Genomic DNA, 22,289 nt, shown 5'->3' on the forward strand with positions numbered 1-22,289 from the left:
GGAGTCATTAGGTGTGTGTACATATATTGTGTTTTCTTGCGGCAGGGCGTGTCCATGCCGCCAAAGTGCTATCGCCACTGAACCATCATGCCGAAGACATCAGACATGACACCCAAGTCAGTGACATTATACTCAGTGACATTTTACTTACAAGAGGCTTATACTCATAATAAGGCGTTTGGTGGAATAACCTTGGCACCAGTTTTTGCCGTAATAACTTGTGACGTTGGTTGAAATCGTCACATAACATGATGTAACAAATGCTACAAGGTGAGATATGTACATGCCCTATACAGAAGCCGCCCAAGTCAGTATTACATAATGAGTTGCTCTCCAAAGTATCTGTAATACATATATATCATAGGAAGACTCCTGATATCACTTGAAACTACAATAATACACAAAATCAGAACTTTGAATATACCAAAAGCCACGGTTATAAAAAATATATTTATTAAGCAAAAATATTGTCTGCATGGAAAGACAATGATAGGCTCCAGATGCCGTACACATACATATTAGGTTGAAGAATTGCCTCTCGTTATGTAACCCCAAAATTGTCTGTAAACGTAACCAAGCAAAACCCATACAAAATCTTGGGCCAGTATATTCCAATAGTTAATCTAGTAAAGACATAAAAGTAAAAAATGGGTAACAGTTCACATTTTAATATGTTAATTATGGAATATCTGCTAAAAGAAACTTCAACCTCATGCACCGATTGCCTTCATCACCAAAAATAAAATTATGCCTCGTAAAATATTTTCAGCAGGGAAAGATGTCTAATCAGGTTATAGGCGTTGTGTTACGAAGGTAAGTAGTATACGATAATCAGAAACGCTCAAGTTAAAAAAAAACAGTTGAAAAAATGGTTGATCAGTATCATGTCCTTGGTCTAGCTCGGCCGCAATAGCTCGACATCGTGTTCCTCGAATCTATCAAACCGTTAATTACAATCTCTCGTTTCATGTTTCGTTTCAGGCTTAACTGAGTATGAACGTCGACGCCTCATCTTGAGAGAACAGCCACGGTTGCAGAGACAATCAAAACTTATTTTGCTATACGGTGAAGGTTGGAATGTGAGACGCCGTCGAGTCCATAGGCAAAAGGCTCATGCAAAATCCCTTGTACATACGATACTAGCTTCTGTGTTTTGTCATTAGAAGTACTCTCTTTTCGGTGTTACCAGAAGCATTTTAACACTTGATCCATCAGCACTGAAGCATAAAGATTCGCACAAACACAAAAAACTTGAGCGGAAAATAACAATATTGAGACTTAAAACACCTTAAAAATTGAAAGAAAACACAACAGGTGACAAAGAAGACAAACTGACAATATGCAAGGGGTGCGAAGAAAAATTTTAAAAGGATTTCGGTCAATACGAAAATAAACAGTAGGGGTGAACAGGAATCTGGGGTCTAAAGTACACAAGCCGTTGCAATTCACTACTACAAAGCTTTTTACATTTTCATACATTACTTCCCATTTAATATATAGCAATAAAACGTAAGACGAATAGGTTCTGTACACTTTCGCACCATATTCAACCGAAAACGAGGCTTGATGTGCAGACTCACACAATGGCGGCTGTCGGCTGGTTTTAGTGCCTGAGATACTAAACTAAACTTGGTAAAGACAGTGTGTTGCAAATTTGTGCCTATTTCTAGTGTCTACGTGAGTTAGGGTGCAATTTGAGCAAGTCTCGTTTCAATTCAACACGGCGTGACCGTGAAGAGGGTATTTGGTAGGGTTTTGTATCGTACATCGTTGAACTTGACGAATCGTTCATTGCATTGTACTAGGTATAACCTACATTTCACTATAGACTTGGTGTCGTTTGTTTAGTGGAAATTGCTCTGCAGATGGGCAATCATGGTGATGACATGGATAGCTCCTCCCACCCCTTCCCACGGTTAAATAATATACTATACATTGTAGTGGAAAACATACAAAATGGACAATATAGGATTAAATCTGCCATGCCAGACAGGCTGGTGCAATGATGGGAGCACCTGTTGGTTTATTTGATTTGGTATTGTTCACCATAGCCCGTGGGGTGTTGATACCCACCACCTCCTGGGTAACCCATCTGGATGGCTTGCCCACCTCCTTGAACGATAATTGCACCGGGAGTGTCGGTACGCTACATCAGGACAAAAAAAGAACAAAACAAAAAGAACGATAAATGAGAATAACATCCTCATCAAATTACAAATGTAATGAGTGCCAAAAACAGGGCCTGGTTGTTAACTCTCTTGTGGTCATACACAAGTTTAAAAGGTGTGTTTTTAGGATTAACCTATGGTTAACTAGGATTCCAGAAAATTGCAAAATTTGGAGTTAGGGGGCATAAGCTAGTTGAAGATCTAGTTTTTGGACAGATTTTGATTTTGTAAACTCGTTTAGCAAGCTCAGGATAAACATTATGTACTTTTTAATCCATTCGGAGGTGATTTTAAAATCTTAGCCCCAGTTAAATGCAATAGACAGCTTCGGTAAACTCTAATGAGCTGAAAAACATCATTTAAGATATCTCGACATTTCTGCGAGTCTCAAAGACCGATATATGTTTTTTAGTACTGTTGCCTGGAAAGTATTTGTCGTTGTCGTGATATAACCATACTGCATCTTTTAATAGGCGATGACTCACTTCTCGCAGTTTCCCGCCTCAAAAACTAATCTTGCGTTAACGTTACTGTTAAAAGAAGGGCGGTAATTCAGGGCAGGCCTATTGGCCCGTAATATATACAAACTGCCATAGCCTTAAAGGATACATGAAACACTTGGTTTTTATTTGTTAATACAGAGTATATATATGATATGTCTATAAACTACAGTTTTCCAAAAGCCTTAGTGGTCAGTCTAGAAATTAAGTAGCCTGCTGTGGAAACGTCAACGAATTAAGCGACCTGGGAGCGCTAAGGTTTTTTCCGCGCTCCCAGGATATTCATCGATGACGTCATTTTCGAATATTTCTGACCTCTGATGAAAAATATGCATAAAGTAGAAGGACTATGAAAAAATATAAACTTTGCCTCAAAAAGAAGAACTTAACCATACTCTACTGTTTTATAGCACATTTTCAAATATTCTTTAAATAATGCAAAACACATGACTAAGAATGATAAGAACTTTAGGGCGCATTAATACTCTAGTCTAAAACTGACTATTTTCTTTTTTTTTCGGAGTAAACAGATAAACGGTTGGCAGAAATGATGTTCTTTTTATTTTCTATGAAAAAAATGGATCATAAAAATGTCGTTCATGTTTATTGTTCATGTACATATTTCTTACCTTTCCACAGCAGCATGCAGTACAACTTAATATAGATCCCGTCAACATGAGTAGCCAACTGACAATGATCAGGGCAGCCGCGGCCCGAGTTAAGTGGATGATACCAATGACAGGGTCTTGGCAAGTAGAGTACCCGATACGAAAAGAGCTGAAGTAAGAAAAAGTGTTTTCTACAGTACACAAAGCAAATTTGCATAATCCTAAATATGTGAACCCTACCTTCGTTTTCAGATAGCGCAATTTGTGTTACTCGGTTATGATATCTTAAGGGTTATTTTACTTTTTTCAAAAGTGAAGCATCAAAAGTTTATTATTTGGGCAAGCCAAAGTGTAACGAGTATAAACTGACGACATGAAAACTCAACTGAACTAGAAACATCTGGATCTGAACTTGCCGCCTTACTTGCAGCAGCGACTGCTACATAGCCAATATAGCTAGGTTGATTGATCCCATAACTTGCAATATGTTATTCCGGGTCCACAGTACACAATACAGAAAATATATCCCAATTTGATGTTTGCACGAAATATAACACCCAAACGGCTTCCATGGTATTATCTTTTTCTGTGCTTATATAGTTCACTAATTTATCGTGTCATTGTAAGGTTCCGTTCATTATGCACGTTACATATAGACTTATGCACAGTATGACAGGTAGGCTATACTCAACGGCATTATACTGGTTTATAACTCAGCGTTATATTTCTTTCATTATTTAGCCTGATGTGTTACTATCCATTGACCGGTATTGGTCATATTTAAAAGATTACACAGCTGGCAATTCCTGATATTTTGTTCAACAGCATGCAGTATATGTTTTATTATATTCAAAAAACCTTCTACCTTTGTTGTGTTTATACTTTCACGCGCCTAACTTTTACTTCGTTTGCTGGGCATGCCATATACATTACAAATAGGCAGACGACAGATAGCAGACAAGAGGGGGAGGGGGCGGGTGTGACTGTATTACATTACCTGCACAAGATTGTTGGCTATTATATCGCGCGAGATCGTTGGTCATTGCTTTGCAAACGTGCGATACCTCTTTGTGAGCGGAACTTTGCTTTGCTTCGGCCATTTATGTTTGCACATCAGGTTTTACTGAATCTAGTATACTTGTGCACTGACCAATGGAAACCAAGAATCTCCTCTTATGAAGTATAATTATACGTATGAGGATGATACCTGTACAACTGCACCATTAGCAATTTATCAAGCATGTTCTCTAACAACTAATCCATTGTTCTCAATTTAGTAAATATACACGAGGTGTATATACATGTGGACAGGACAATACATCTGACACATAAGCTCGGTACACTTACTCGTTGCAAAGACATGAACCGTTAACCTGGTAGCAGTCTCTGGCAAAACTTTCTGGGTCCACAGTCAAATAGGCGAACAGCACAAATGCCATTACCACGATCAAACCGGCTTCCACCAACAACGCAACGATGCAGATCCCCATATATATCCCAACCTTAAAAGAACAAATATCAAACAGTACAGGTAATGCCGCTGGCATTTCGCACACCTATACGTAATGCTACATTCACCAGGAATAACTTCAATCTTAAAATGAAAATAAATAGTTTATAAACTCAGCATAGCTCGCCGGTTAGAGTTGTGAGAAAATTATATTGCATCTGCGAAACAAACAACTGACATCAGAAGATGGCATATCCACCTGCCCTCGTCTAAATGAGTTCGCTGAATCTGGAACTTTGAAAACAAATGATGCACTGCAGCCTAGGGCCGACCACTTGCACGCCTTGAGATGGTTACTATAACACCTATGAAGGTATCATGTGACCTGTTAATAAGCCCTCGGATGACATTTTCAATCGGCGAGAACTTGAAAAATGACAGAAGATATGTTACCAAAAAGCACAAGAATATCACCACATCATGCCCAATACATCTGCAAGACATCAGAAACTGTTGAAAGTTAAAGGAGAAGAAAATTTAAATATCAAACAAATACCATTGAAAAGATTATGCATTTCCTCGCAGGTGCATGCCATAAAAAATTCTAAAATGTACCTCAAGTTGATAAATTATAAATGAAGTCAGCACCAAAATCCGCTGTGGGCGACTCCATTTTGCCTAAGAACTAGTCCTGAAGTCTTCTGTGTTAGGAGGAGAATTGCCGTTGGAAACCGCCGAAGTGCAGTTCGTACTTTTCCGGTAGAACTCTTCTTTCCAGAAGGTAGAGAACAGTACAGTTCGTTTTCCGCTTGACGATCTGGAAACCGGAATGTTGGGAAAACCGGAAAACAACACATCCCCAGCATAAATTACAGGGTTAAAGATGGAGGTCGCGAAGGACTCAGCCATTTATGTTAGCTTTGCCGTTTTCAGGCAAAATAGCAAAATTATGCAGCAGGCACCACCAGATAGAAAAAATCTGCTCTTTTCAGCCTACAGTGTCATTTTTGTGAGTCCAGAAACCATCTTCAATAGCGAGATTTTGGAAAATAAGTCCAGAAATATTACCCCAAAAGCAGATGCACATCTGCGCACCATGTCCAAGACAAAGGTTCAGAACAATCTGGTGAACACTATCTGTAGTAAGAGTTGAATAGAAGTCCAAACTTTTATCTTTATATTTTCAGAAAGTCAGCATAAAACCGACCACACACACAAAAAAAGTCTAACCCAGCTACAACATATACCCAAGACTTCAGATACTAGAAATTATACAAGAAGGTATAACCAGGCACATCAGAATGTATGTATACCTTGTATACACTCGATCCAGTCTACACAAGGATGCATCATCTTGCCAAGACGTTTACAGGTTTATGTCAAGATATGTCAAGACTTAAGACATCATCCTGGCCTTAAAACGGTCAATTTTAAAATCCTCCTGACAAAATGGTACAATGAAATGCAGGCATACACATAAACATGTACATTGCATCAGTTCTTCCTAGCTTGAATAGAAGTCTAACTGGATACTGACACGTCCATTGACACTTCCCTGCACCATCCGGTACAATAATTTGCCTTATTTGTAACGACGAAGGAAAAATTTAAAAACAAAAGTCGACATTCCAAAAGTCAAATTATTCTGTTTCCTGACTCTCCCTAGCAAGTGTTAACACTAGCTTGATCATTTCTGCTTTTCACTATTATAACTGGCTATATTGTGAAGATATATATGTTCTATGCCGACTAGACTTGTAAAGTTCAATCACTGGATAGCTTTCTTGAAAACCGTGAAAATACAAGGGTGTCAATCAATGCATCCATTTACAGTACATCTGACACCTGGCTAAACTCCTGATGCTGATCGCTGTGCAAGCAAGTAATTAAAGAATCATAGGTTAGAAATTTTACTTCTTAGGCCTATGTGCTATAAAAATGTTGGACGAAGAAAAGCATTTAATAAACAGATCCTACAATTGTTTTGTTGTTTTTGTTGGACGAGTAATGGAATAATCTAACTATAAAAGAAAATGAAAAAAAATGTCGTGCTATCTCTCGGATTTTTAACAACCACAGGCGTTCTGACTCACTCATTTACTCATTCGCTCATTCATTCTTGCTAAGTGACTTACGGCAACGTTGTTCCTCACAGCCGCGGCTACTATACCAAGGACACCGGTAATAAGTACCTGAAAACCAATGAACAGAATTAAAAGAAAAGACAGCAAATAATTCAACCTTACATAGCTACTTGGGAAGAGGGTAGAAACAAACCTAAACAGGCACAGCCATTTTGTTCTGATGTGCTTGGTTACTGTAAATCCACTTTTAATGTGGAACTCTTATGATGCCATGGGACAAGCCATGTTAGAAAAAGAGGAAACACCAGGGTTAAGATGAAAACTCGACTAATCGATCGATGGATAAATTACTTAATCTACTATAACTGATGCACTGATTACACCTACACTCTTAGCTAAAATGGTGTTAGTAAACACTCACTATGGGTGTAAATGGCGTGTTCCAAGACGCACACCCTATTAGGTGTAAGTTTACACCTTTTAAACGCTGCGGATTAACACCTTTTAGAATGAATGTGAATAGACACCAAAAAAGAAATGTACACCCTTCCCAAAAGGTGTGAATTCACATCTTTCAGGAAAAGTGTGGATTCCCACTTTTCAAAAAGGAGTAAATTCACACCTTTTCGACCTTTTACAAAAGGTATTAATTAACACCGTTTCCAAAAGGTGTATTTATTTTTTTGGGAAAGAGTGTATTACATTAACACACCCAGGAAAACGTGTGTATTAACCCCTTTAAGGAACGGTCAACGTTCACTCCAACTTAAAATTGTGTGAATTTACCATTTTATAAATACGGCTCAATAAACTCATGAGAGAAAAGGTGTATATTAAATAATGCCTTACAAAAATGATATAGATACCAGATTTTAAATGGTACATGTGCATGTATACCTTTCAGAATTGTTAACAGATTAGTGTCAGTGAAGAATAAAATCGTGTTTTTTGTTGTTGTTGTTATTGGTTTTTTTGTGTGTTTTTTTTTAATTGATGGTGTTTTATATCCACTGCATTTCCTTTCTTGTTCAATGATGACGTTGAAACTGAGCACTGCCCAGGGTGGAGAGGTAACCCAGATATCACAAATTCATGGATGACATTCAAATACAGGATTACAGGTACATGTACACCAAAATGATGTTTACCGGTACGAAAAGAAAGTACATAATAATGATTATAGGTCTTTAAAATTGTATCATCCCGTCTTATCCCTCGATGAATGGACAAGATGTTCTCAATGAAATATAAACTCAATGAGTATTACAATGTCCTATCTTCCTTCAAACCACCCATGTTTGGTACATGTGTCCGATTTGCACCTTACTGAATATTGAAGTTGTGGACATTGTGCTTCAGGGCTTAACGCCCAGGTCTATACCTTTATGCCTTTAAGTACAGCGACGTTCTCCGTTTTTTCTAATGTGCAATAAGGTGGAAATACGTTTCATCTCCAAGGTGACATATTTATAACACTGTAGATGTAGGGCGCCGAAACTCTAGCGATATAAGGTCAGGTGCTCTTTTATAAGGTGTACAATAGTAAACGAAAGTAGATGACAGTGATATGAGAGAGAACGATATATTCCACAAACAAATATTCTAAAAGAAAGCATTCATGTATTCAAGCTATGAGCAAAAAATCTGAATTCAGTATAGAGCAACCATAGCTAACTTCACACCTTTCTAATATCCGTTTTAAAAATGTCCACCCTAGAGGATTTAAACAGGGCTTATTCACTCTCCATCTCATCTTCGTAACATACACCCTTTTAACGCACTGAATAGCTTTAAACGGCGTATTTATGGATAAAAAAGGTGCCTTTAGTAAATTTACACCCTATCAGCACCATTAAAACTAATAGTGTATATCAGATAATTTCTGGATGGAGTAGCTACTTCAGTTTTGCTTCTTCTCTTCTCTTTAACTTGATTCTCTTTTATGTCTGTATATATTCTCGTTTAAATGCGTCCATTGACTTACCGGCACGCCATAGGGCCAGAATAATGACAAGGCTGGTAATGAACCCCCACTTACTCCCAGCTGCACGAAGAGCGAGTGAAACAGGACCATCACAGCAATTCCTGCAAGCCAAACAGAAAACTACTCAATTTTCCGTCTCTTATTTAAATGAGAGCGTTTCAAGTATCCATCTGTGATATCGTCTTTTTCTGGTGTATGACGGATATGAAACAGATTTATCAAATCCCGACATTTCGAATAACCGCCTTGGTGTTCATTTTTTCTTGGTGTTTTTCTCCGTCTTTGCAAACAGGTAAATGTATTTAGGTAAACTGATTGACTGATTGATTTGTTCATTTATTTATTTATTTGCTCAACACAGTGCTCATTTAAGAGGTTTATGGGTGAATGAAACCGAAGCAAACCACCGGCCTTGCCAGATACCTAACAAACCTCATGGCGCAATCCCGCAGTCAAATTAGGTAGAGCTGGATTCGAACACGCGGCCTCCTTGATCAAGGGTCTAATGATCGCAACAAGCCAGCGCTGTAATTATCTGTCTCAGCGAGGCTCCAGGTGTAGACATGTAATAATGATTCTTATATCTAACATATAAGATCACATGTAAGATCGCGTGATTTTACGTGAAACACTTGAGAGGTTTACGGGTGAATGAAACTCTACAATGATCGTGAAACAACAATTCCATATATCTCTTGGCAATTTTCCCTTTATATTTTCCTGCAATTCCACTGCATGACCACAAACTTTAACTCAATTTTTGTTCGTATTATAGACTTCATAAATCTGACTGCCTTCATAAGTGCAGACAATACGATACAGTGAATAAGCAAACTGGCCATTTCATCAAGTTACATGTGTACTATTTCGTGCAAGGAGGCTAATAATATGTGGATAGTTTTCCGGTGTGATCAGTAGAATTGAAAGTTTGATAAGCTGTAAAAACAATGAAACATCAGGAAAACTGATTTTCTCTTATCGACATGTCGCCATGTAGAGTCAAGGCCTATACGCCGTTTCACCAATATATCGTACGTCATGCAGAGGGATGAGAATATACAAGATAACCCTATGCCCGAGATTGTGATATGGCGTAAACTGCACCAGTACTTATTATCAAGTTTGTGTAAAGTTTAATTCTGACAGATGTCCAGGGAATTGTGAATAGACAAGACAAACATCCGATTTTCTGAAATATTTGTTGTCTGAGTTTTGTTCCACTGGCGATAACTAGGATCATATCTCGATTACTGTTATTGACACGTCGTGTGTACAGTACAACATGAAATCGATAAAAAAAATAATTCCCATCACGATGTTCGGTATTTTGTTTCCCCCTCTTCAAAGGAGGAATGTATAGAGAGGAAGCCAGCATGAGCTGGACTTGAACTCACAGCCACCGCATTGGTGAGAGGCTCCTGGGTCATTACGCTGTGCTAGCGCGCTAAGCAACTGAGCCACGGAGGCCCCCAAGTTCGCCCAGGGGACAGTGTTTAATACACATGCCAACAAAAGAAATCCTGCTGCTAACTCCTGCGCAAACTGTAGACACGTGAGCCAGATCAATATGCCAAATATCAAACATATGCTGCAGACTGGTATTCACCAGTATAATGGTGTTCAGAATTATACATCGAGTGCCAGGTGTATTAATTTAACTGTTCTTAATTCATCAACGCCATGATTTCTTTGTTCATACCATGGATTAACAATTTAAAGGTCATATGTACATAGAACACAATATCATCGCAGACATACATCGAAGCCTATGCCGTTAGCTTGAATATGCATTATATAGAGAGGGCGTTTAGGTAGAGGGCGCTCTGGCTAACCGGGCGTTCTGACTGTAATTCGATTCTAGACCCTAACTCAGACAGGCAAGATTCTGTTGTAATAAATTTAATTCCTTATGGTTTGACCCAAGACTAATTTACACCTCTTGCCCTATTCCGAGAGTTCCATCGACCTTAGAAAACTGTTTTGAGGTTTGTTTGGTAGGTAGGGAATTGTGAAATGTATAAATTTCAGTACCTAAAATAATATTTTAACATTCTTCTTTTGCCTCTAGAAATTCACATTTGTGGCGAAATTTTAGGTCAGTCACATTAAATAGCACCCAGACTCATTTTTTTAACTTCACCGCGACATGCTGGTTTATATACAGTCCGATGTCGGTGCATCACTAATTTAAAAAATTCTGGATTTTACGAACTCTGGAAATGGCCTATTACAGAACTGACCTGTTATCACATTATCAAACCTACCTGCGCCAAGAACAAGGATAGACACAACCCCCAAAGCAATGGATTGTCCTTTCGTGGCCACCATCTTGCCACAGCTAGATATGGATATACTAAATGTACTGTACAAGGTCAGCGTATGTATGTTCTCGTCAGGAATTTTCTATGGGCATGCTGCCCTTTGTTGTGTGTTTGTTGGACAGGTACAAAGTAGGTCAGTCCAACGATGCAAACAAGCTGACGATCGCTATGAAATTACTTCTCCACACTTGGGCTACGCATGAGACATCGGCCCACTCACTTTAAAAACGAGGGTGGAACTGCCACGCCTTGTTACACAAATACCCATATACGGGATTTGTGTCTGACATCCTCGTTTTCAACAGCTGTAGTGTCATCAAGCAGAGAATGTGGGAGATGGGGTGTCATGGGTAGTCAAGGTTACACCAGTAGAGTGTATGGTCGATTGAGGTGTCATTTTAAGCTGGGCTCATCAACGACATTTGACAACAATACAATTTTGCCAGATTTGGGTCTTAAGGCTTTCCACGGTCGGGCGCGGTACGCCTGTATTGTACAGTTCGAAAGTCACTAAAGCAAATACTATCATCCAACATAGAACATTCTTGCATTCCAAATATCATGTCGATATATGATTCATATGAAATCTTTCGTTTCAAGCCATTAAGAAAATCTCGACATCACTACTGCACTAATGTAATTTCCGGACTGACCGTTCGGGCCTCAGGAAGTCTGTGTACTTTAAATCCTTATTCACCACCCCCCACCACCCCCACCTCCGTCCCTAATCAAGGCTGGGCTAGAGTTCTGTGATGTACATTTATATGTTAGAACACATCCTAAACTTCACATTAAGATCAATCACCATACGTTTCATGTATCCTTTAGAGTGACAGCTTACACTGAGACCGACTTCATCGTTGTGAAAACTATGGATGTCTTTCTTTTCTAGTAGAATATTTATTTTATTTATTTATTTGATTGGTGTTTTCTATTGGAATACTTGTTTTAGTCCAACACAGGTGTACCTATTGTATGCATAACATTTATTGTTGTTGACTTATGTTAGGTATTTTTTCCAACTGAAACATGTCTTTCTCGGCGAACAGCGGTATGCGCTACGTTGGGTAATGAATAAGAATGCCTTTTGCACGGCATAGATTTATTGCATTTCAGCTAGAACCAGGCGGTGTATTTTTCATAAATAATGACAAATAAATGGGGCCCTTTCACCAGCCGTTCATACATAAGAAAAATCTGTATGAAAGTGAACTCTCACCTCAGGTTTACGAATAGACATATGATTTGAACGAAACTCCATGCACCACAGAAAACTTGCACGTAACCACATTTCCCGTAAACACTTCATTATGACGCCTTCGGTAATTATGACAACCAACTAAGGTAGCCTATAGAGGACATATAACATTTTTTTTACGTTTCAAACGTTTTCGTGTTTCTCTCGGAACAATTTACGCCGCGCAATATCCTTTGATTGGCACTTCTTTACTAAATCATAAATCACATGTCGACCCTTAACATGTTTTCTGCAATCTGTTGCTGTATATCTTCTAAAGTACCCTATATCTACATGGTCAAGGGTAATCATCGATTGACCATCATGCATCTGCAAGTTCCTGCGATTTGCTCACGATGAATGTTTTGTTTAATACTGACACCCTCACTGTTCTGTATCACGGTCAGTGTTTTACTTAATACTGATGTTCTTAGTATTCTATATCATGACCATAGTTTTTACACAATATTGACTGGCTTATGGTTCTGAATCAAGACCAGTGTTTTATTTAATACTGATGTCCCTATTGTTCTATACTTAATACTAATGTTCTTATGGCTCTATATAAAGACCAATATTTTACTTAATACTGACGATCGTATCCCTCTATATCATTGCCATGGTTTGCCTTAATACTGGCAATTGTAGTGCTCTGTATCATGGCCAGTGTTTTCCTTAATACTGGCAATTGTAGTGCTCTGTATCATGACCAGTGTTTTCCTTAATACTGGCAATTGTAGTGCTCTGTATCATGACCAGTGTTTTCCTTAATACTGGCAATTGTAGTGCTTTGTATCATGGCCAGTGTTTTCCTTAATACTGACAATTGTAATGTTCTATATCTTGACCAGTGTTTTCCTTAATACTGACAATTGTAATGTTCTATATCATGGCCAGTGTTTTCCTTAATACTGCCAACTGTAATGTTTTATATCATGGCCAGTGTTTTCCTTAATACTGACAATTGTACTATTCTATATCATGGCCATGGTTTTTCTTAATACGGACAATTGTAATGTTCTGTATCATGGCCAGTGTTTCCCTTAATACTACGAATTGTAATTTTCTGTATCATGGCCAGTGTTTTCCTTAACACTGACAGTTGTAATGTTCTATACCATGGCCAGTGTTTTCCTCAATGCTGACAGTTGTAATGTTCTATATTATGGCCGGTGTTTTCCTTAACACTGACAATTGTAATGTTCTATATCATGGCCAGTGTTTTACTTAATGCTGACAGTTGTAATGCTCTATATTATGGCCAGTGTTTTCCTTAATGCTGACAACTGTAATGTTCTATATCATGGCCAGTGTTTTCCTTAGCACTGACAATTGTAATGCTCTATACCGGGGAAACGGGGGTGGGGGGTGGGGGGGGGCTCCGTGACTCAGTTGGTTAGGACACTAGCGCAGCGTAATGACCCAGGATCTTCTCACCAATGAGGCCGCTGTGAGCTCAAGTCCAGCTCCTGCTGGCTTCCTCTCAGGCCGTATGTGGGAAGGTCTTACCTCAACCTGCGGATGATCGTGGGTTTTCACTGGGCTCTGCTCGGTTTCCTCCAACCATAATGCTGGCCGCCGTCATATAAGTGAAATATTCTTGAGTACGGCGTAAAACTCCAATCAAATAAATAAATTAATTAAATACCAGGAACAGTCGATCTTATTTTCTGTATCATGACAAGTGTTTTACTTAATCCCGGCTATCTTTTTGTTATATTAGGACCAGAGCTTCCATAATACTTGTGATCACATTGTTCTAAAGAGATTACCACAGTGATGATATATCAACACTACGCCACCCGGTATCCCCAGAAACACTGCTGATGTCACCGTGGAGGTTACGTCGAAATGTCACTAAATGTGTGATCTCACATCACCAATGCAAACAGATTCATTGTCAAACTGGAATATGTCTGAACTATCTTGGGCAAAAAATACGATTATAGCGATTCTTAACAACGCTGAAATTTCATCTTGGAAAGAATTCGCATGATAGTCGGTGACCTTTTATTTCTCGTGTGTTTGTCCGCGTTGCACTTCCCAAATTATATAGTTAAGGGGTTCCCCTGGATAGGGCGGAAACAAGGTAAGGGAGTTCAAACTAGTGCTGGCTTGTACCCGGGTGCCGTAGACAGACAGATATATGGCAAATACCGGTACCAGTGTTCTACTTAAGAGCCAGTGTTTTACTCAGTACTGATGACCTTATTGTTACCTTATCATAATTATGGGTTTTACTGAATGCTGACAACCTTGGCCCTCAGTATCAATGAAGCTGTGCATACGTAATACTGACTACCTAAGTGTTCTCTATGAGGATAAATGTTTTACTTGTTACCTTGGTCACCATTTCGGTCATATAGAAATACTATGTACATGATGATGATGATGACTCATTATAACTTTAGACATGTTGAAACTACTGGGAAGTGTTTCACAAAAAGGTGCCCCATGTCTAGTATACAGATAATTCATTAAAAAAAACTTAAGTCTTGAAGCAAAAATTTGAATGAAATCTGTTTATTCATTGTCACAAGTGAACTTTCAAAACGTTAGATTCGCTGTCTCAACGTATAACGTTGTAAGCGGTTTGGAAACTCTCTGAATTACCTGATGTGTCAAAAGAAAAATGACCTTGCCAGGGGTATCGATGGCAATGAGCAAATATAATTTGATGTGTGCCCATCATTTTAACAACATGTATACTAGCTTAAGAAAGGAGCAGTGCATTGAAACATCCTGGTTTTAAAACGATACGAACGAAGAAGATTATACAGGTGAATCCCCTTAAGGTAAAGATACGCGGTGACTTAAAAAGTCACGTTGTATATACACGAAGGGTACTGTTACTGTGATTCGCGATTTTTATGTTTCGTTAGAAAGATTTATTCAAGTCGTTGTAAACGTTTGACAGTAAAAATGAAAACACGACGTCGTGACACACCAGATCAGATGATGGTAATCAAGCCGTTAGGATGCTTGCCGCATGCAGGATTAAGGAACAGAGAGTTGGGGCGCGTGCGTTGTCACCGAAACACGATTACGGCATGCACTTGGACGCCCTTAGAGAAAATTTCAGGACATCAGGGATCGTCCTCGCATATCCGCGCGCAAGGTGGGCACACCCGGTATAATAGGCCTGCAAACTTGCAATTTCACTTTCACCCAATTATTGACTTTGATATTTTTAGGTTATTGGGGAATGTTCTGTACATTATGGAGTCCATGTTATGTTGGAAATCCGCATTGGACTCGTCGCCGCAGTCGTCCATGTTATGTTGGAAATCCGCACTGGACTTGACACCGCTCTCGTTCAATACAGATTATCAATATCCCTCTATAATGCACAAACACTCCACAATGACCTAAATATTATATAGCTGAACCTGTCCGACGACTTAAACTTCGTGAAAAAATAAGATCGAAGGTAGACACGTACAGATTCAGAGGGCCTGGAGGAAGTTCTTTCGATCTCCCTGTTCTCAGCTAGTAATGCACTCTGTATCCAGCGCTTGTATATGCCTTAGTCTCTTGTGATCTTCGCTTTCGTATTTTGCGGAATTTGGAAATCAACAAATAATGAGATTTATTTCCCTGTCCACATTTCCTCGTCAATGTTTACAGAAACGAGGAGAGCAAACGATAAACAAGGCAGCGCCCCTCCCAAATGCTTTTAGCGTAAAAAGTTACCTCCCTTAGCTACCGTACACTTCCGTTCCGAGTACAGAAATTTTCATGAATTTGGCAAAAACCTATGTACGTTTTCGATACGGTAACATATCATCGATCGCGATCGTTTTGTGTAGGGAATGTATGATAGGTTCCAATACATCAGAGAGACTGTCATAAATATAGAAAACTCATGACAAACACGAGAAAACTCTCACAAATTAATACATTCATAATTACATATATATATATATATTTTATTGCAGTGAGTGGAAAATCTTAAGCCCATATGAGGTGTGTTGTGTGTCTCTATCAACCAAAAACCTCAGTCACACCGCATAACTAAGACCAGGCATGGAAAATGGTTGAATGAATGAATGGTTATGGTTTAATGCCACATTGGCGGTATTTGAGCCATAACATAGCGAGAACTGTACCAGAACTAAACCAGAACTAGGGGACAAAAATCCGAACAAACGGGAATCATACGCTTTCTAAGCCTGATAAAGTAACAATAGAAGAAAAAAAATAACCTTAAAATTCGAAAATCCCATTAAATATTCTTACACAGTAATCTTAAATGTATATTTTAAATGCTTAACTACAGCATCGCTCATTAAAGCTGTGATGTCACATTCGGCAGCATATAGCCCAGTAGAGAATAATTTTGTGCTGTTTTGGACGCCCCGAACCTAGTCTGTTCACAGGGCTCATTGTTAGTCGCCTTTCACGCCTATAGTCGGCTGAGGCTCTATTCTTTTCATCCTAGACACCCTTCTGTGACAAATGTTAAAAAAAAGAACAATTGGTGAAAGAAAACTATCTTACCTGCCCCCAGGGTAAGAATAGAAACAACTCCCAGACCAATGGCTTGTCCTTTAGTGGCCACCATTTTGTCAAAGATTTGTCAATGTTTTCGTCCACAAAGAACTTATCTATTTTCTTTACGTCAACAGATCTGACTGGCCTGTCATACTACACCTAGTCTAGCTCAATCTGTATGTGGGTCATGTGAACAACGCCTACCTGCACCTTACACTCTTTGCACCAACATATTGTTTAATCTACTTGTATACTCCACCGCACCCACCATGATTTCATTACCTTTTATAGTGTTGTGGGGACTGTGAAGGGATTGGGTGTGGGATGGCCTATGTTAGCTTACAAGCTGGAAAATGTAATACAGTCTCCGGTATAAACAAGAAAATGAAACCAACCGGAAGGCATTTGGGGAGAGGTGTATGCGTTCAGATACTCAAAGGTGTTCATGAAGATATATGTCAGATATATGACATATATCTGTCTCTGCATGGTCATTAGATAATGAACGAGAGATATATGTATACATGTATATGCCAGTGGAACAGTGACCGATCCAACAAAGCCATTTCTGACTTCATTCAAAACTGATTTTAGAGCTAATTTTCAGGTGCTAGGAATTAAAAATTGGACTACCTCGTATGAGTTATCTTAGATAAAGGGGTCAAAACGTGAACATCTCCCTGACTGAGCGCCAAAGTAAAAGAAACATCGGCCCTTTAAACACGGAACAGAGCTGAAACTCTTTGGTTGGGTATCAGGCGTTTTTGTTTACATATTTTTCAATACCGATGGTACGGGAGAGCTCCTAAGTTTTGTGACGTCACTCTAGATAGAGCTATAACATGACAAAATTGGCGTTACCAAATGAGTGGCTAGGTAATGACGATTGTTTGCTATTTACTTTGTTGATAAGCGGTGTAGAATTTTTAAAAAATATTTATAGAACATTTCTGGAGTACTACTTTATTAATTAATTCAGCTTTAGTGGCTGGCTTTATGTTCTCTCTGGGGCCTCCGTGGCTTAGTTGGTTGGCACGCTAGAGCAGCATAATGACCCAGAAGCCTCTCACCAATGCTGTCGCTGTCAGTTCAAGTCCAACTCATGTTAGCTTTCCTATCCGGTCGTGGGAAGGTGTCAGCAGCCTGCGAGTGGTCATGGGTTTCCCCCGGGCTATGTCCGGTTTCCTCCAACCATAATGCTGGCCGCCATCGTATAAGTGAAATATTCTTGAGTACGGCGTAAAACACAAATCAAATAAATAAATAAATAAAACACCAATCAAATAAATAAATTAATTAATATGTTCACTTAAATGACACTTATCTCGAGATATTTTTAATACCTACGCATAAACATGTTCATTAATAAAAACATATTATAAAACGCCTTCAAAACACCTTCAAGGGTACATGGAGATCGGCCGCAGGGTTTATTCCTACCCGTTTACATCCGTGTGTAAGAGATGATGTAACGTTTAGGTGAATATGTTCATAATATTTGTGACACCAGTCCTTCATGTCCAACTTAGTTAAGTCCAGTTTATTGATTTTTTTTTAAGTTGTAATTTTTTTTAATTCCGCATATGAGGTGCAAATAGAGTTCTTCACTTGAAGGAAATCTGTGTTCATGTGATTAATGGAAGATAGTCAACTTTTTAACAACTTCTTTGTGGTTTACTGTCTATAAGATAACTTGGTTGATATGTACCCATGATTCAATTGCTCAGTGTCCGCCATTTTTCATCAGCTTGACAAAGCAAGATCCCGTGACAAATTATGTCAGTGTCAAATGTTCATACAAAGATTAACAGGTGTGTAAGTTTGAATCATGTCATAAGTTTTCACCAAACTTGGTGGCATGAACAATGATAGTTTTAGCGTGTGTAATCTGAGCAGTTGTGTAATGTTTACGTGTACTCGAACAGCTGATCGATTGTGCAGGAACGCACATGGCTGCGGTCTAGCTGTAATGGTTCGCTCTCAGTAAGTAATACCTCATATTGTACCTCCAATTGGATGCATAACACTGTCCCATCCTATACATAAGTTGTAAGATAGCGAAACAGTGTTAACAGTTCTTATGAAGTTAAATACTGTACTGAGTAGACTGTACAGTCTCAACAGGGTTTGTAACCATGGCAACTTCATGTCTAACCTGTTTGCGCTGTATAACTTACCTCCCTTGGCTTGAAATTCAATTTTTCACAATGATGTACCAGTTTGGTCATATCATTACACGTATAATGTAAAATAAGAAAACTGTAATTTACTATGGTTTGGTGTGTTGGCCATTAATACTGATTACTGTCAGTGTAATGCAGACGTATGCACTTTGATAAATAATGAATATAACATGATGTTTGACTTTCTTTCATATGACACCTATAGCAGGCTATGCTATGGGGACAACCTTAGGAGACATCCCAGTAGAGTCCTTGTCAGCAACTATAGGCAGCATTTGCGGTAAGATGGTCACAATGTCTGATTGTAATCATGAACCATCGAGGTTTATTAGGACCTGTGTGTAGTAGTACATGTGTCGCAGTGTTTTCAAAGAGCCTTGTGCATACATTTTCATGCTGTGATTTTATTATCTTGTTAGTTTTTTATATCATGTCATTCACATGTTATGATGATGTATGAAAACACGGTACTGAGCCGCCCTATTAGATAATGGTGATATAGCTAAGACAGCATAGCCGTTCATGTAAATACTTCTAGTAACATAAGCATGTTACATTGAGCAAAGTATTGTTTCAAAATAACTGATGTTTTGTTTCAGAATAATTGATGTTATTCACGTGGAATTACTAATAGCAGCACCTTACTCATATTACATGTATATTGATTTCAAGTTCGTTTCTTTTGAAAGTTTATTGTTTTAAGTTAAGGATATAACGAACAGGGTTACCCCCACAGATAGTACACACAACCAGCATCAGAGATTTATGATCATACACTGTAAAAAGTATATGAATCATGCGTAACAGCACTACCACATACAGCTAGCAATGTGCAATGCACATATCACCACTGTACTTAATAATACTGTTAAAGTACTAAGTGTTGTTCTGATATGCTTGTCTTCTAAGGTCTTTCTGTCTCTCTGTACCACCTGTATGCGGTGACAATCTCCATGAGTATATAAAAGTACGTCAGTCCGAATGAGTTTTAGAGTCTTTTTATTCCACGTGCTTTACACGTGCATGGGTGGGAACTGTGAACATGTCTATGGGTACCACTAGAATACCCTATTACGAGATAACCATGTACAAGGCATACCGACATACTCACTTTATGGTAAGTGAGTTGCCGCAAACTGTCCTGACAAATCATAGATAACCAATGATGCCGGTACCCGAGCCGGCAACCTTAATAGTAAAGGTATTTCTTCCAGGCCATAACGCAGTAATTTGGTTATGTCCACCTCTGGGACAGCCAAAAAAGTACCCACAAATAACTGGGGTAAAGAGATTTCTCCCAGACCATGTATCCTGGTTACCCGGATACGTCCTCCTCTGGGGCAGCCCAGAAATACCCACTTATAACTGGGGTAAAGCGATTTCTCTCAGGCCATATCGGGCTTTCTCCGCCTCTCTGACAGCTAAACAGCCAAAGACATCTGGTGTGGCCACACGCTCAGATATATATATTCCATGTTATCTAATCACATAAAACCCACATTTTTTAAAACCCAACAGTGTGGGAGAATATACAGGTGATCCCACTAAGGTGTACACTGGTAATATCTCTTCTTGGGTAGTGTTGGAGATCATGTTTAACAGCTGGGAGGAGCTCATACCATTTAATCCCTTTTTTAACCCGCTCCACATCATTTAAAAATGGTTGCTTCAACCCCTGGTTAGCTTTGCGCTCGTATGCCTGCCCGAAAAATATGGATGGTTCGTGAGCGATTACTTGTCTCTTGCCTGAAAATAAACTGAATTACCTAACTTGTTTAAGGAAATATTCATTTGCTAACCCTATGCTACTCGTATGTCTGTGTGCGTATATACAGCTGACGATTCCCATCTTCCGAAAGCCTTTATATTGTGTTTTGACAGACCCCACACAGCCGTCATTGCTCCAATCCAAAAAGGAACGAGAAGTGCAATGCCTTGGTAGAACACCAGTAGAATAACTCAGTACTTTCTTTAAAACAGATGAACTGGTATTGAGTGACTGGGCTGTTGTCAAAATGACAAAGTAGGCGCGAGTTTCCATGTGGACGAACTGACAAATGCTCAGACTACCTAGCTGGACAGGACAAACAGAAAGACAAAGATCTATTTGGATTTCATAGGTGGAGAACAAGTTGTGCATTATTATCGCACCGATCTGTTTTGGAGAACCGCATCTAAATGAGCAGGCACCTGCCCTGTGGTGAGTTAGAAAAGCTATTTCATTTAACAGGAGGGCACTCTGTCATCTGGCACATACTCATTTACTCTAAAGGAAAAATGTAAAAAACAAAAAAAACAAAAAAAACGCTAACAAAAATGCAATTCTAAACAATAAAACCTGTGCCGAGGAACAAGCATGGGAGAGGGCCAGCAGAATTTCCTGTCGTATATCTAACGTGACGGGCGGGCATACATCTGATTGACCAGCCTCAGATTGCCTGCTAAAATCCATCTTTTAGCTTTTTTAACAATAAAATATTGTGTCTGAACTGGCCTGCCCATACGTCTATGCCTCTTTCCTAGACTAGCACCACGTAGCACTCCACCTTCGCTAACACTAGGGGGTAGAGCTACCCAACGCTCCATTTGATTTTCTTAGAGTGGTGCCAGATTTCTGCCAACTCATGTCTTCTGCGAAAGTACAGACCCACACAAATATGCTTGCTATAATTTCGGCGGCCTCACTTTCATTCCTTAGGAGATTGTCGGCCTCGAAGATCATTGCCCAATGATTTGATGCTGACCATGACCATTATTTAAGATGGAAAGGTTCAACATTCATGATACTTTGATGCAGCCTGCCTCGCGCTGAACTTGATTTGATAATGATCGTGGTCATGTTTTTGCGTTATATCACGTTTAAGAATGTAGAAAAGTGCCGCCCTCCAAAAGGTGCAAACAAATCAGCTGATTTAAGGCCTTAGCCAAACAAGCTGGAGCTGGATTCGAGCCTGTGACTTCACTGGTCAAGGGCCGATCGAATGTGACGAGAGTTACCCTTCTCCTTCATGGCCTAGATAAGGAGATTTGCCTGAAAGCTACATTGGCAAATTCATTCCTTCAGCATGAGAAACGTCAACATGATGCTTTTCACCTTAAGTTTAATGACCTGTCAAAATGCACTTTCAGAAGCACGTAAAGGCATATATTTGTACGCTTTGTGTTCATGCACTTCCCTAATACGATTGCTGTTCAGGAGCCTGCTTGATTTTGATCATGCGGACGGAAGATCAGCACTTTCCTGGTGTCCTCCACCAGTT

The 22,289-nt window shown here is 39.1% G+C and overlaps 1 protein-coding gene across 2 annotated transcripts; it reads right to left on the reverse strand.

Moving 5' to 3' along the window:
- Positions 1-431: 431 nt before the first annotated feature.
- LOC135482200 (uncharacterized) lies at positions 432-17,028 on the reverse strand. 2 transcript variants are annotated; one of them, XM_064762072.1, is made up of 6 exons: positions 16,853-17,028; positions 8,795-8,895; positions 6,862-6,918; positions 4,624-4,778; positions 3,298-3,445; positions 432-2,146 (listed from the first exon to the last, which is right to left on the reverse strand). In XM_064762072.1, exons 1-6 carry the CDS (start codon positions 16,914-16,916, stop codon positions 2,024-2,026), a joined length of 648 nt encoding a protein of 215 aa, XP_064618142.1. In that variant the 5' UTR covers positions 16,917-17,028; the 3' UTR covers positions 432-2,023. The 2 variants fall into 2 exon arrangements, with proteins under 2 accessions (XP_064618142.1, XP_064618143.1); XM_064762073.1 differs by lacking the exon at positions 16,853-17,028 and adding an exon at positions 11,059-11,247.
- Positions 17,029-22,289: the final 5,261 nt, after the last annotated feature.

The sequence above is a fragment of the Liolophura sinensis genome, chromosome 1 (genome assembly GCF_032854445.1).
Source record: "Liolophura sinensis isolate JHLJ2023 chromosome 1, CUHK_Ljap_v2, whole genome shotgun sequence".
NCBI classification, from domain to species: Eukaryota; Metazoa; Mollusca; class Polyplacophora; order Chitonida; family Chitonidae; genus Liolophura; species Liolophura sinensis.

What these genes read in the sequence shown, in the direction of transcription:
- LOC135482200 (XM_064762072.1), bottom strand. Translation starts at nt 16,916, where the DNA reads ATGGTGGCCACTAAAGGACAAGCCATTGGTCTGGGAGTTGTTTCTATT. An exon ending in TATTCTTACCCTGGGGGCAG is followed by an intron (nt 8,896 to 16,852) that starts GTAAGATAGTTT and finishes TTTGGCTTGCAG; the next exon opens with GAATTGCTGTGATGGTCCTG. An exon ending in CTGCATGCTGCTGTGGAAAG is followed by an intron (nt 2,147 to 3,297) that starts GTAAGAAATATG and finishes GTCCTGATGTAG; the next exon opens with CGTACCGACACTCCCGGTGC.